This window comes from Bufo gargarizans, chromosome 3 (genome assembly GCF_014858855.1).
Source record: "Bufo gargarizans isolate SCDJY-AF-19 chromosome 3, ASM1485885v1, whole genome shotgun sequence".
Classification (NCBI taxonomy): Eukaryota; Metazoa; Chordata; class Amphibia; order Anura; family Bufonidae; genus Bufo; species Bufo gargarizans.
The window spans coordinates 431,658,804-431,675,513 of NC_058082.1; the positions used below are offsets into that span (position 1 = coordinate 431,658,804).

Here is a 16,710-nt window from a genome sequence, read left to right on the forward strand (position 1 = left end):
GTGATGGGTGAGGCAATTCGCACAGAGGGTGTCATTTTCATGCAAAAAAAAGAAAAAAAAAAAGAAAAAAAAAATATATATATACAAATCTATTTATACTACTTACCTTACGAATATCCCACAAATTCAGTGCACTCGCTCCACCATTCCCCTGTTTTTTGTTTACAAGCCAGAACGTGACGGATGCGGCAGATCAATGGCCTCGGCAGTCAGTTTCTATACTACTGGTACCATAGCTCTGCTCGCTAATGCCAGAAGAGCGGTATGTGATCGCTGATGGCTGTGTGACGTCACGTGCTGGCCAAACAGACTGGGTGAGCACCAGAACATTATTGAATATGGGAGGGGGTTGGAGAGCCAAATAGTACATTTTTATTATTATAACACTTAGGCCCCTTTCACACGGGCGAGTTTTCCGTGCGGGTGCGATCCGTTGAAATCGCAGCATGCTCTATATTGTCCGATTTCGACGTGACGCAGGCCCCATAGAAATGAATGGGGTGTGTGAAAATCGGATGGCATCCGCAAGCAAGTACGGATGCCGTGCGATTTGCACGCACGGTTGCTAGGAGACCCGATCATTATTATTTTCCCTTATAACATGGTTATAAGGGAAAATAATAGCATTCTGAATACAGAATGCATAGTAAACCAGCGCTAGAGGGGTTAAAAAAAAATAAAAAATAATTTAACTCACCTTAGTCCACTTGATCACGAAGCCCGGCATCTCCTTGTGTCTCCTCTGCACTGAGCGGCTGAACAGGACCTTGGGTGAGCTGCTCCATTAAATATCGCTTAAGGACCTTCGATGACGTCACTCCGGTCATCACATGGTCTTTTACCACGGTGAATCACCATGGTAAAAGATCATGTGACGTACCATGTGATTACTGGAGTGATGTCATCGAAGGTCCTTAACCTGTATTTAATGGAGCAGCTCACCCCAGGTCCTGTTCAGCCGCTCAGCGCAGAGGAGACACAAGGAGATGCCGGGCTTCGCGATCAAGTGGACTAAGGTGAGTTAAATTTATTTATTTATTTTTTTAACCCCTCTAGCGCTGGTTTACTATGCATTCTGTATTCAGAATGCTATTATTTTCCCTTATAACCATGTTATAAGGGAAAATAATACAATCTTCAGAACATCAATCCCAAGCCCGAACTTCTATGAAGAAGTTCGGGTTTGGGTACCAAACATGCGCGATTTTTCTCACGCGAGTGCAACGCATGACAATGTTTTGCACTCGCGCGGGAAAATCGTGCATTTTCCCGCAACGCACCCGACTCTTATCCGGCAAAAAGACTGACGCCCGTGTGAAAGAGGCCTTAGGGTCGTTTATATTTTTTTCGGAAGCTGGGTAACCTCTTTAAAGTGGGCATCTGGCAGCCCCCTCCAGTATAAACAATACTTCAGAAGCAAAAGGATTATCTTTTAATATTATACATGTCCACCATCACCTATTTATTTTTTTTTATGAAAAAAAAAAAAAAAACTGTTTTTAGGGGGAATAATATATTCATGACCTATGCTCAGGATAGATCATCAATATCGGACCTGTGGGGTACCCGACTGCCAGCACCCCCGATCATAGGCCACAGTGCTCTGATGAAAACTGCGTCCTCTTCCTTGGCCAGTGATGTCACGTTCATGGGTCACATGCTCTAGGCACAGCCTCTTTAAACAGCAGGCAGTACCAAGTGTCAGACCCCCATGGATCAGATATTGATGACCCACCCAGAGGATAGCACATCAATACTGTACTTCCAAAAATGGGAATGGAGTCCACTGATTGCAGTATTCTTCCTAGTCTCTCGCAGCTAGTGAATGTCACAGTGACTATTATGCAGGAGACCAGAGAAGAGAAGGGCTCCGCATTTGCTTATATGTGCAGGATGTTTGAGGGCAGTGGTTTTACATAAGCAAACAGGATACTCCCATCTAACCTTACCCGCAATGTAGAGATTAGTAAAAACCGTAGATGTCTTATGGTCCAGCTTGTAAAGCTACCAGTATGGATATGCAGAGCACTACATAGGAGGGGCGTCACGCTCCACAAAGCATATGGTCGTTACGTTTCTTATCTTCACCTACTAAAATCTCAGCGGTTGTACCTCAGCACATGAAGCGTGGTGTCAGAAAATGTTGGTAGCATACAGGTGCCACCCAACAGCCAGGTGCTCCCGCTGAGGAACCCTCACTGAAAGAGAAGTGCACCGCCCTGTCGCCTCAAATAGCACAGAAATCACTAGGGTGAAGAGTGAGGTTCCAACACATGGCACAAACTGAGAAATGAAACTGTTTATACACAAATACGAGCCGTGAAATGCTGGAGACCATTCTAGGAGGGTCCTACAGAGCATACAATTCCTGTCTGCAGAGCGGACTTCCCACTAGATAAGTGAAGAAAGCACAGAAGTAATTCATCGCTACTCCTCACAAGACCTCTTCTGGTGACTGACGAAGCAAGCATACCAGCCGGCCTGATATAAAGTGCACAGAGACCAGCAGACGCTAAGAGGGCCAAATCGGGAAAGAAGAATCTGATGGGATGGAATTTTTCTGTTCCCCTCCGAGATAAGCGGCTCCAGTGGCGTCTGCTCGGTTTGAAAAATACTCATGTCCTCTTGAGCTGAAGGTTTCATAAAAATCAAGCCCGATTGTTGGCCAAAGCAAAGATATTTTTTTTTACGCTATCCTTTAATGCTCATGTTCTCAGCACAAAACATACAGGTCCTCAAACAAACTCAACCATAAAGCTTTATTCACACAGGGCAGATCTGTTACAGACCCAGGATCAGGTCCATCTGAATGGGTTGTTTTGACAGCAAGCTCCTTGCTCACCCTCAAGGCCCATTTACACACAGCAATTTTTAAAACCACAGACGACCTATGGTTTGGAAAAGTCATGGCATTTATCTGATGGGCATTTCCATCGGTACATACAGCGCCACTTTTCAATGAGAGTTCAAGCGTAGCTGAATATGGTTTATAAATTGATGCAAATGTATGAAGGGATCCCAGGACGGATGAGAAAGGAAACAATCCTTAAAAGGGGTTTCCAAGATTTTAATACTGATGACCTGTCTTGGACGTCAGTATCTGATTGGTGGGGGTTTGACACACAGAACCCCCGCCGATCAGCTGTTTGAGAAGGTATCAGCGCTCCTGTGAGAGCCATGGCCTTCTGGCAGTTTACCAAGCACAGCGCCAAACGTTTTTATAGCAGCTATGCATGGTATTGGAGCTCAGCCCCATTCACTCCTATGGGGCTGAGCTGCCCTAGGCCACTTGACTGATGAACGTGTCGCCACTTGCCTAGGAAAAGCTGAGAGAAGACCACGGCACTTACAGTAGCGAATAGCTGTTCGGCAGGGGCAGACCCTACCGATCAGATACTGATAACCTATCCAGAGGTCATCAAAATCTCAGAAAATCTCTTTAAAAAGGAAAACATTGGGAATTTCTCCCACATGCTGTGAATATCAAAAGGGGGTTTCCCCAGAGTTTACTATTGATGACTGATCATTTGGATAGGTCATGCGTATCTGATCGGTGGGGGCCGACACCTCCACCGATCAGGTGTTTGAGAAGGCACCAGCGCTCACAGAAGCACCGCCGCAGTCTATCAGCTCCCCAAGCACAGCGCCGTATATTGTATAATGGCTGCACTTTGTATCCCAGTTCAGTCTCATTGACTTCAATGGGGTTGCGCAATGAACGTGCCGTCATATGGTCTAGGCTAAGCTGTAGTGCTACTGCGAGCGGTGGTGACTTCTCAAAAAGCTGATCAGCAGGGGTGCCGGGTGTCAGACCCCCCACCGATTAGAAACTGATGACCTATCCAGAGGTCTCGTAGAACCCCTTTAAGGGGAAATTTATTTCACATATGCACCCTTTCCATGCATTGGGGGTCATTCACACAGTGGTTTTCATGCATGTATTTCTGCACTGAACACTGCACAGAATCCACCTCCCACTGTTGTAAATGAGTCTGCGTTGCCAATCTTGCGGCTGCAGATTATTCCAGTACAGATTTCTAGATATTTTTTCCTGAAATGGTTTTCACGTAGCAATCACAGTTAGGCCTCTTGCACACGAACGTTGTGTGCCCGTGGCCGTATTGCTGCCCGTATATGGCAGGTCCACAATCACGGATGCGGAGCCATTCACTTGAATCGGTCTGCAATCACGGAGATGAGGAACGGAAGCCCGTATCGGAAACCCGCAGAGGCACTAAGGAATTCTTCCATGGTGTTTCTGTCTGTGCCTCTGCACCATAATTTTTTTTATAATAATAGAACTTGTCTCGATCCGTCCCGGCCACCGCATGGACGTTGCCCGTGCATTTGGGACCACAAATTACGGTCCCCAATGCACGGAACGGATGCACAACGGCCGTGTGCAAGAGGCCTTAACTCTAGCATGTGTTCCTGCAGGGATTAGACCACTGAATGGAGCTAAAGAAATAGGCAGATCCGTGGCATACAAAATGCTGATTCACAGGGTCGGCCTCAGATAGCTTCCGCGGTTTCCGCAGCAGATTTTTCTGATGTGTGAAGCCAGCCAAGATGCTCCAAATTTATTACGTTGCATGCCTCTTTTCTGTTCTCCAGCACACTTCATTATAAAACATATAATCTTTACTGGAACAAATAAATAAAAATCTGCGAGACTATTCAGTCTCCCCCAGGAGAGCGGCTACTTTCAGAAAGCTTCTCATACAGGCTGCTGGCACCTGTTAGGAATGACGTATTCCCAGACAACCCCTTTAAGGAGCTGTTTCACCACGGCTGCAATGACTGGCATCGTGTTTTAGGATTATCCGTAAGGCCTGAACACCTGGACGGAAAGTTCCAGCTCCAGCAAACATACTGGTGGTGATCTCATCCAAGAAGAGCATGATGTAAGAGCGCTGGCAGTACACCAGCTACCCTGTCCCAGGGACACCTACACATGGCTCACTCTCATCAACACATGGGGGGGTGACTTACTACCCGGCAATCATTACATAGCTAGGAGTCTACCTCCGACCATCTGGACCACAAGCAGTAAGCTATTACATGTCGGTAGACTACCGAGACATACAGACTGAAGAGATTCATTTGCTTTTACCCAAACTGCATTTACTAAAACCAGGGATGTCCAACCTGCTGCCCTCCAGCTGTTGCAAAACTACAACTCAAATCATGCCCTGATAGCTGTAGGCCAGGCATGCTCAACTGGCGTCCCTCCAGGTGTTGAAAAACTACAACTCCCACAATGCCCTGCTGTAAGCCGATAGCTGTAGACTGTTTGGGCATGCTGGGAGTTGTAGTTTTGCAACAGCTGGAGGTCGCAGGTTGGACATCCCTGACAAACTATAAAAGGGAGTGCTCCCAGCAGCGAACATCAAATCCCCCTTAATCCACCTCCAGGGATGGAAGAAGCGGATGTGAAGCATGCATCAAGGTGCAGCCCCCCCACTTCAGATGATCTGGCCGTAGTACACCCCTCTTCCCAGCTGACCTGACATGGCTGCTTTGTCATCTGATTAAAAGGGTTATCCAGCGACAAAAATATTCAGCATTGATTTTTTTTTACATAAAATACAGCATTTAAAGAGGTTTTCCGAGATTTCGACATTGATGCTAGGTAATCGATATCAGATTCATGGGGGGTCCAACGCCCAGGAGCCCAGCGCTGTACGTTGTATGACAGCTGTGCTTGGTATTGCAGCTCAGTCCCATTCACTTGAACGGGACTGAGCTTCATGTGACATCACGTGGCCTAGGAAAAAGCAGCAACACTTAGCAGAGCATGCAGATTCTTCAAACGGCTGATCGGCAGAGGTTCTGGGTGCAGGACTCCTGCTAATCTGATACTGAGAACCAATCCAGAACATAGGTCATCAATATGAAAATCTCTGAAAAGCCATGTGGATCGGCCGTCCCATTGCTCAGCTATGTGGTTTCTGTGTATGTTGTGAAGTATTGACACAGTGCTACGCGACTGACGTCCGCACAAGGGCCTGGAACAGAGTAAAACTGCCTGCCCCATGCAATCAAATTATTACGGACGTGCTAATATGATGATGTGCAGAGTGGAAGACAGAGGATACCTGGGTATGTACGGGTCTACAGTTAAATTGGGGGTTCGAGAGCATCACAAAAAGTTGTTTCCACTATAAATAGCTAGTACGCATGTAGGAAAGCGTAGAAAAAGTAATTTGGTTACTTTTATATGTTTTAGGGCCTACTGACGTGTAACACTTCCATTCGACATTGAGAAATCATTTTTTAAACGTTTCTTTACATAAAGAGGAATAATTCATTTGAGCACGAGGTTCAAAAGTTACCTGATCATACTCTGAAGCACCTGGATAGAGAGGCCACCCGAGGAACAGCTCCGCTATCACACAACCTAGAGACCACATGTCTATTGCTTCACAAAACGGTAGCCCAAGGATGATCTCAGGAGCTCTGTGCGATGGAAGGAGAAAAAAGTACAGAAAATTATGAAAAGAGCTTAATGACTCATCGTAAAATACAATTGTGTAATCCAAGTCATAAAATTTATTTTTTTATCTACACCACTAGTTGTCACACTTCTGGCCAGTAATGCAAGGAGGTCTCGCTTTTCAGCCTGCTGTGCCATTTCGTCTTTGCTAGATTGTCTTGAGGAGAAGTCCTTGGGGGTAGTGGATTGCCACCAAACTAGTCCTACAAGTACCCCAATGTACTGTCCACTTGCTCCAGTGAAAATACAGTAAACACAAGAACAGCTATACATTAGTAAGACAGTTATCTTTCTAAACCAGACACGCCGGGAGCCATGATAAGCGCTCTTCTCTATTGTGTGCGCTCAATAAAGAGGCCTACAAAGAAGAAAGTGACGTTCCCTACAGTAACATCTAGAGCAAGTATTAAACCTAAAGGTGGTCATAGGGGGGGGGGGGTCGTCACGGCTATTCCGCTTGACGACCCCCCCCCCGTACACATGCACGAGTTCTCAATAGGGTGAGGGTGGCAAGACACTGCTAGAGACTTGTGATGGCAACTTATCTCTCTTGAGAATAAAGGATCAGGCGTGTAGAAATCCAACTGACGTAGGACACGACCATAGACATTAGTCAACCTGTCCTGCCAAAATGGAAGGCAACACAAGTTAGCTTTTGTAATATGCTTTTATTTTCTGATTAAAGATTTTTATTTTTATTTTCAGTACACATTTATGGGGGCAGCCATCTTGCCTGAACTGTTAACAGTATTTAGGGATATGCTTTACAGCAACAACATGGGCACAAGGGACTGAAAAGAACTCAATGAATTCTATGGAAGAGTATTCTAGCCATGTTATGTGATATGTGCAGAGGTCGTTGTGCAGGGAGGGCGAGTAGATAAGCTGTGACCATCACCTTTTGTGAATGGTGAAATGCTACCCGTGTTCTTTCATTGTAATCCTGCATGTGATAATGAGATGACTACTGAAAAGTAACCTCTACAGATGAACAGTCCTGCTGAAAAGAGTGGGGGCCAGAGCATCAACTAAAGGATTTTTTTTTTCTTCTTAATATAATGACATGAAATAAAAAATAATAAAAAGCCCCTTCTATTAGAAAGCTTTGAAGCATGCAATTCAACATATCCCTTCTAAGGACTCTGCCCAAGCTGGGAAAGGCAGCAGATGACTGTTCATTAACCCCGATCCCACATCATCTCAATGCCATGATTTTTAGAAGGCTGTTTTCATAAACTAAAGAGCAGAAACAGAGATTTCTGGGCATAAAAACCATGTACATTTACTGTCATTTCATCTGACTCAAAGCAACTGCTTCATAACAAATCTGTGGCCTAGGTCAAATCTTTCCTACTTCACTAAGTTAGGAGAAGTAGTCCAGAATTCCAGGGGGAGATGGATCTACAGCATACGATTTCCTCACCAAGAACTGCACAGGGCAATAATTCAACCAGGTCTTTACACATCCTACGCAAAGAGAACAGTAAATATATGTATTTTACAAATACATCTAAATCCATCTCCCCCGGAAACGTACTAATCTCTAAATGGAGTGCATGCATTATGGGGCACATTTACTAAGACTGGCGTTTTAGACGCCGGTCCTAATAATCCCTATACTGGGCGGTGGATCCCCTGGAGTTATGAAGAGGCACCGGCCTCTCCATAACTTCGGCACATCCAGTGCCAGTCCTAAATGTAAGACGGCTTCATAGCCGTCTTACATTTAGACCTTTTTTTACGCCTACAGCAGGCGAAGAAAATAGTAAATGAGAAGGGCGTGCCGCCGCGTCCCCTTCCTTACCCACAGTTTTAGACCTGGTGTGGCGGCATCTGCTCCTGAATCATGCCTAATATAGGCATATTTCAGTATAGTAAATGACCCCCTAGGAGTTCCAAAGTATCTTCCTGTGCATGACCTTTTATGAATCCTTGGATTAACATGAGCAAAATGTATCACAGTGGCCGATGCTGGATGATAAATCTGGTGCACCTTTAGATTGTCTCATCTTAAACTCCAAAATGTGATACTTTAGCGATAAATGAACACATATGCTTATAAAAGAAATAAATTTATATACACACACACAAAGTTAAGAAAGGAACCCAAGAACAGCCCCCCCTTCAACCCCAGCTCCAGCACCTTGCCTCGAATCTGAAAGACGCTGCTAAACGAGCCTGCCCCGAAACCAGAATCTACGTTGTCTACATGAAGTCAGACATGCTCCGATACAGGTCACTGGGACATGCATTCATTGCTTCTACCACCAGCCCTTCAGGTTATGACGTTGGCAGGCTTCACATATCTATGAAAAACGCTGCATGACATCTTCAGAAGTGGTTTGCCAGATGTAGAAACAAGGTTCCATCTCAAAAGCTTTACTTAGCTGGGTCCTCGCAGAATCTAAGATCCATGTGGGCTCTTAGTCATGCAGCTTGCTATTGTGATGCAAAAAGACCCCCATACATCCCCAAGTTCAAATCAAGTCTTAATGAAACCGGCAAGTTCATCTGACTTCAGTCTAATGGGTTTGATGGGTTTGGCCTTCAGGTACGACACCAAGTGGCATTACTACCATTGTAAATGCAACATTGGGCTTGATAAAGACCTGAGGGTTGAAACGTCACTATGTATGCTGCCTAACTACTAAATAAAACATCAGATTTTAGGTGCCACAAAAAAATAAAATAAAATCAGGTCAGCTGACAAATGAGGACTTTGGCCGCACGTGTGAGGGCTTGTTTCCTTTAAAGGGGTTTTTAGAGAGTTTAATAATGATGGCCTACTCTCAGGATAGGTCTTCAATCTGATTGTTGGGGGTCTGACTCCTGGCACCCCTGTTGATCAGCAGGTTGAAGGGGCTGAAGTGGTCTGGTGAGCTCTGTGACCTCTGTGACCTCTTACTAGGCCAGTGACGTAAAGTTCATCGGTCACTTGGCCTACGTGCAACCCAGGCCATTAACATGAAGGGGCCTGGGGTGCAATACCAAGCACAGCCACAATATAATGTACAGTGCTATAAGGTAAGCAACGATCAGGTATTGATAACCTAACCTGAGGATAAGGCCATCAACATTAAACTATCGGGAACACCTCTTTAACCAGCCCAATCCTCCCTCCTACATGAAAGGAACTTTAGACTTCTTTCGTTATTTCAGAACTTTCTAAAAATATATATATAGTTTTTTTTGCCACATGACCCTTTTAAGAGGTTTATGTTTCTAGATGCAAAACCACTTCTATATAGTGGGAAAGGATGAAAACATGGATCGTCTGTAAGTGGAGAACAGATCTGTACTGATTGCATGTCAAACTCAAGTGAAACCAGAAGAGACATTACAAATGACATATGTTCAAACCAAAAGAACAATAATTACACAAACCAAAAGGCTAAAAGGAAATGTAATTAGCAAAGAATGTAGAGGCTGAGCGTGGAAGAAGCCTATAGTGAAGGCCATTTCCCCATTCAGGATGACAATGCCCCCGAGACATGTCCATTTACCATTTGGCACCTGCACAGAACAAGAGGTACCCAAAAGCAGCTGTCGTCTTGGAAAGTGACAGGTAAGGCTACTTTCACACTAGCGTTCGATCGGATCCGTTCTGAACGGATCCGATCATATTAATGCAGACGGAGGCTCCGTTCAGAACGGATCCGTCTGCATTAAATTGGCAAAAAAAAGCTAAGTGTGAAATTAGCCTGAGCGGATCCGTCCAGACTTTTACATTGAAAGTCAATGGGGGACGGATCCGCTTGAAGATTGAGCCATATTGTGGCATCTTCAAACGGATCCGTCCCCATTGACTTACATTGTAAGTTGGAACGGATCCGCACGCCTCCGCACGGCCAGGCGGACACCCGAACGTTCAGGTGTCCGCCTGCTGAGCGGAGGCTGAACGCCGCTAGACTGATGCAGTCTGAGCGGATCCGCATCCATTCAGACTGCATCAGGGCTGGACGGAAGCGTTCGGGTCCGCTCGTGAGCCCCTTCAAACAGAGCTCACGAACGGACAGCCGAACGCTAGTGTGAAAGTAGCCCAAGTATATTTACTTCACCGACACCGGGGCAGATGATTTGCCTGTACAAGCATACAGGGCTGCATATGGCATTTTGACAAATTACATTAGAAACTGGCAAAACCCTTTTGAGCCCTGGCCTTACAATAGCAGGCCTGCCAATGTAACTTAACGGCTCCCATGGGCTCATTGGGTGGGTAGGGGCGTCCTGTCAGAGGGCCTCTAAGGTGCCCAGTTTGCAATCATCCTCGGCATCTGAAACATTGTGGTTGGAGTTGTCTTGTATCATTGACACTGCCGGTAGAAGAGCCAGACAACCTCCATACACATGTCAGTCAGGGGCTAAAGAGTACCCGTCACCACAAAATGTAATGCAATCTGAAGGCGCAATGCTATAGACTAAAGCAAGAGAAGCTGAGCAGAGAAGTATATATTTTTAGGAGAAAAAGCTCAGTAAAATGTGTCATTTTTACTTTTTTGTTCACAGGAGGTGGAAAAAGCAGGAGGAGGGTATTATCAGTGATTGATGGCAGTGTGTGTGTGTAAGTGTGTATACAGAGATAGCCGTCAGTCACTGATATCTGTACATGGGGAGGTGTTATCAGTGACTGATGGCATTGTGTGTGTAATCGTGTATACAGAGACAGCCGTCAGTCACAGATATATGTACATGGGGAGGTGTTATCAGTGACTGATGGCAGTGTGTGTGTGTGTGTGTGTGTGTGTGTGTGTGTGTGTGTGTGTGTGTGTGTGTGTGTGTGTCATTTTTACTTTTTTGTCTCAGCTGTTCACAGGAGGTGGAAAAAGCAGGAGGAGGGTATTATCAGTGATTGATGGCAGTGTGTGTGTAAGTGTGTATACAGAGATAGCCGTCAGTCACAGATATATGTACATGGGGAGGTGTTATCAGTGACTGATGGCTGTGTGTGTGTGTGTGTGTGTCATTTTTACTTTTTTGTCTCAGCTGTTCACAGGAGGTGGAAAAAGCAGGAGGAGGGTATTATCAGTGATTGATGGCAGTGTGTGTGTAAGTGTGTATACAGAGATAGCCGTCAGTCACTGATATCTGTACATGGGGAGGTGTTATCAGTGATTGATGGTATTGTGTGTGTAATCGTGTATACAGAGACAGCCGTCAGTCACTGATATCTGTACATGGGGAGGTGTTATCAGTGATTGATGGTATTGTGTGTGTAATCGTGTATACAGAGACAGCCGTCAGTCACTGATATCTGTACATGGGGAGGTGTTATTAGTGACTGATGGCATTGTGTGTGTGTGTGTGTCATTTTTACTTTTTTGTCTCAGCTGTTCACAGGAGGTGGAAAAAGCAGGAGGAGGGTATTATCAGTGATCGATGGCATTGTGTATGTGTAAGTGTGTATACAGAGATAGCTGTCAGTCACTGATAGTTGTAAAGGAGAGAGGTGTTATCAGTGATTGATGGTATTGTGTGTGTAAGTGTGTATACAGAGACAGTCGTCAATCACTAATATCTGTACAGGAGAGAGGTGTTATCAGTGATTGATGGTATCGTGTGTGTAAGTGTGTATACAGAGATAGCCGTCACTGGTAACACCTCCCTCCTGTACCCATAGCTGTTAGAAAAAGCAAAGATAGAAAATTTTAAAATTACAGATTTTACTGAATCTTCTCCCATAAAGCTATATATCAATCTGCTCAGCTCCTCCTGCTCTATAACCTGCTGCTTTCAGATAGCACTGGATTTTGTGGTGACAGACCCTTAATGGACTCTATCTTGCACGTACACTCACACGACCCTATGTATTTTGCAGTCCACAAAATATGGAAGACCATTTTGCATCCATTTATGTGGACCCACTGACTTCACTGGGTCAGTGAATCACATTTTTTCAATCCTCTGCGGAAGGGACATATGGATGCAGAAAGAACACGGATGATCAGTATGTCCTTTCCACAAAGCGCTCACAAGACCATGGTGCAGCTGACCTGACAGATCCCGCTTCCCTGTACATACCATGGCACAATATACACTACACAGTCTGACATGCTATAACCTTTAGAACAGAATCGCTTTAGAGTCCCACTCACACGACTGTTGGGCCACCGGGTCAGTGTTGCGGACTGCAAACAGCTGGTCCGCAAAACACGGGTAACGGCTGAGTGCACCCTGCACCCATTGACTTCAAATGGATCACGATCTGCAAGATGCTGCCGAAGATAAGACATGCTCCATCTTTGGCAATGCAGAGGCACGGACCTGGAAGCCTACAGAAGGGCTTCCGTGTTTTTCCATGGGCTTCTAGGTCCTTGCTTCCACTCTGCAAAAGATAGGACAAGTCTATTATGAAGAACTTATGAAGGCTGCCCAGCCACAGGGCATTATCCAGACTGTGATGGCTAACCTCTGGCACTCCAGCTGTGGTCAGACAACGACTCCCAAGATGCCCCCTTGCTTGGCTGTTCTCAGAACTCTATAGAAATGAATGGAGAATGCTGGGAGTCATAGTCTCACAACAGCTGGAGTGCCGGAGGTTAGCCATCACTGCCATAGGACGTCTTCTGTTATACAAGTGAACAAAAGGCTAAGTGACTTACATAACCCGCTTCGCGTTTACTGGAATAGGTGTGGCGAGAAAGTTTACACAAAAGAGAAAAAAAAAAAATAGGTCATACCGTGAACGCTGTCACTTTCTGGGTTGGAGAAACCTGTAAATCTATCAAACTGACAGAGGCACTATGATATTCAGTTACAGATGAAAGAGGACCCGTCACCTCTACAGTCTCGTCTATTTGTGTAAATGCTTGTTTTCCACACAACTTTTGAGCATCTTTTGTTAGGGTTGTGTTGTGCCGGGCCTGTTATTCCTTCTAGAAATTCATGGGTGTGCCCCTACACCTTCTGCCTGTATCTAATCAGTACTGACAGACTGTGCAGGGACACACGGCATGGACAAGGGGAACGTACTGTCCGGTTCTCATTTTATTCATACATTTCTAGGAGGGAAACAGCACAACAAAGTCCTAAGAAAAGATAATCCAGAAATTGATGGGCTGGTAGATACTAAAAATAGTGAGGAGTGGCGACAGGTCCTCCTTACTAGGGATCGACCGTTTATCGGATTTACCGATATTATCGGCCGATATTCAGGATTTTGAACACTATCGGTATCGGCATTTATTTTGCCGATATTCCGATAGCGTATGGGGAACACAGATCGCGCTGCTGTCAGCGCTCTCCGTGTTCCCCTTAGCAGCACAGGGGAGAAGGAGCAGTGTCTCCTCCCCCTCTGTGCTGCTGCTGCTGCCACCAATGAGAGGAGGGAGGACAAGAGGAGGGGAGGAGCTATGGCCACTGCGCCACCAATGAAGCTTAATCTCTCATTTATTCATATACAGGAGGCGGGAGCTGGCTGCAGGATCACATTGCCGGCTCCCGACCTCTATGAGCGGTAGCTGCGATCTGTGGTAGTTAACCCCTCAGGTGCCGCGGATCGCAGCTACTGCTCATAGAGGTCGGGAGCCGGCTATGTGATTCTGCAGCCAGCTCCCACCTCCTGTATATGAATAAATGAGAGATTAAAGGGGTTGTCCAAGTTATATTTATTGATGACCTATCCCCAGGATAGGTCATCAATATCAGATCGGCCGGGGTCCGACACCCGGCACCCCCTCCGATCAGCTGTTTGAAGAGGAGACTCGCATGGTGTCAGCCTGCCTCCTCTTCACTGTTTACCTTCTAGCCGTTGCATCTGCAGTGGTGAGCAGGTGTAATTACACCCAAGCCTTCCTATTGAAATGAATGGGGCGGCTTGGGTGTAATTACACCTGCTCACCACTGCAGATGCAACGGCTAGAAGGTAAACAGTGAAAAGGAGGCAGCGCTGACACCGCGCGAGTCTCCTCTTCAAACAGCTGATCGGAGGGGGTGCCGGGTGTCGGACCCATTGGTGGCGCAGTGCGCCCCTCCACAGGTTCCCCTCTCCCCTCCTCCTCCGATCGGAGCCCCAGCAGTGTAATGCTGGGGCTCCGATCGGTTACCATGGCAGCCAGGACGCTATTGAAGCCCTGGCTGCCATAGTAAGCTCCATGCTGCTGTGTGCACAAAGCACAGAGCAGCAGGGACAGTGAGCTCCTATTCACCCTGATAGATCTCTATCAGGGTGAATAGGACAAGGGTTCTAGTCCCTAAAGGGGCTAAAAGTTAGTAAAAAAAAAAAAAAAAAACACTAAAAAAAAAAGTTACAAAAATAAAACCCCTAAATATTAAGTATAAAAGAAATATTTACAAAAAAAACTACACATTAACAATAAACATTAATTTTCAGCAGATTTGTGGGAATTTTTTTTTTTTTTCAAAAATAAAAATTCCCAGAATATCGGTATAAATTATCGGCTATCGGCCTGAAAGTTCACAAATTATCGGTATCGGCCCTAAAAAATCTATATCGGTCGATCCCTACTCCTTACACACCAACAAAAAAAAACAACTATGCTCAGACATTTAGGGAATATTCACATGCGGCAGAAAAGGGAGATGGGGGATGCTACAAGTTCAAGCGTGAGTTAAAAACATAAAAAGTAGCTCATAAATCTGTACCTGTAGTACCGAGACTGCAAGTAGGTGGAGCACACGGCCTTGGAAACATGGCTGGCGGAGCCGAAGTCGATCACCTTCACTCTGTACGGCTGACGCGCTGGATCCACCAGCATGATGTTCTCTGGTTTCAGGTCAGCATGAATCAGCCCCAAGCTCTTCAGCTTCATCAGGGCAGTGGCAACCTGCTGTAATATGGGTCGAATGTACTTCAGCGGAAGAGGGCTGAACTTATTCTGCTTCAGAAAGTCATATAAGTTCTGTTCCAACATTTCAAAAACAAGGCAAGTGTGATTCTTGTGCTGGAAGCACTCGTACGAACGTACAAAGTTGTACTCGTCCGCATTCTCGTTGCTCAGGCGCGAGAGGATGCTTACTTCTATCTGGCCTTGCCTGGCATAGGAAGGATGGTTCTTTAGGATCTTAATGGCCACAATTTCCTTGGTGCTTCGCTTCCAGCATTTCGCCACTTGGCCAAAAGTCCCTCGGCCCAAAAACTCCAGGACTTCATAGCTGTTGGTCATGGAACACAGAATCTCATGCTGAACGAGCTGGTAATCCCCCTCGCCACTGGAACTGCTGCTTTTAGTGGTTACAGTGGTGGTCGTGGCAGCAGCACCCACCGCGGTTCTGTTTTGCAGCATTAGAGGTGGCCGTTCATCAATAATCTGCACGCTACCGTTGCTGTCCACCTCTTCACTTTTTCTTTTCAGTCCACATTTTTGGTACGGTTCCAGTAAAGAAACGTTGCTTCTGTGGTTGAGGATTTGGCTGCTCTGGAAGGAGGAGGTGGTGGGCCCGCTGCCGGTACTGTCGGCGGCCGTTACCACTATATGCTCTGCTGCAGAGGCTGGAATGAGGAGACTGGGCTGGTAGGCAGGTAGACTGAAGTTGGCTACCGGGTGAGATGAACTTGCGTGCCCTTGAGCGACTGAGAGGTTCTTGCCGTGTGCGTAATACTTGTTGCTATTACCCTGTCCCGTAACATCCCAGCCAGAAGGCTCAACTTTAAGTTTCTTTGCACTACAGAAGGCACTGGACGATACCGAAGGAGGGGAGAACACCTGCAGCTGTGATGCCATACCTGGAAGATAGAAGAGACATGTGTTATCTTATTGTATGCAATTTACGTGCCCAAGACACACACAATCTTGAAGTAGCGACTGAAACGCAACCTCTGGCGGTGGCTCATTGGACATGTTGAAATACAATGGTCCAATCCTCCTTTCATTTCAGGACACCCCCTCATACACATTAGGGCTCATGTACACGGCCAGATGCAGACCCATTCATTTCAACACACACCGTGTGCTGTCCACATCCACACGACCGTTCTGCGGCCCTGCAAAAAAGATAGAACATATCCTACTCTTGTCCGTTTCTACAGAAGATAAATGAATGGTGGCATTCAGTCGGCCAGGATCCGTGTGATGCGGATTAGCAGATCCGCAAAACACTTACAGCTGTGTGCATGAGGCTTTAGATGGTCAGCCGGACCTGGCGACACTGATAAAACGTGTATGCAAATGAAATGAACTCCCCCGCTTTCATAGCCACTATGGTTGGAAAAACACATACGTCCATCAAGTTCAACCAAGAGATAGGTGGGTACGCAA

The 16,710-nt window shown here is 46.0% G+C and overlaps 1 protein-coding gene across 6 annotated transcripts in view; it reads right to left on the bottom strand.

The window, feature by feature from the left end:
- Positions 1-16,710, bottom strand: part of HIPK1 (homeodomain interacting protein kinase 1) — a 71,366-nt gene that overhangs the window by 31,750 nt on the left and 22,906 nt on the right. For all 6 annotated transcript variants that reach the window (XM_044283465.1, XM_044283466.1, XM_044283468.1 and 3 more), the window contains 2 exons: positions 15,098-16,178; positions 6,336-6,459 (listed from right to left, as the gene is read on the bottom strand). In XM_044283465.1, coding sequence (XP_044139400.1) covers positions 6,336-6,459; positions 15,098-16,178 — 1,205 coding nt within the window. The remainder of the gene's footprint in view (positions 1-6,335; positions 6,460-15,097; positions 16,179-16,710) is intronic.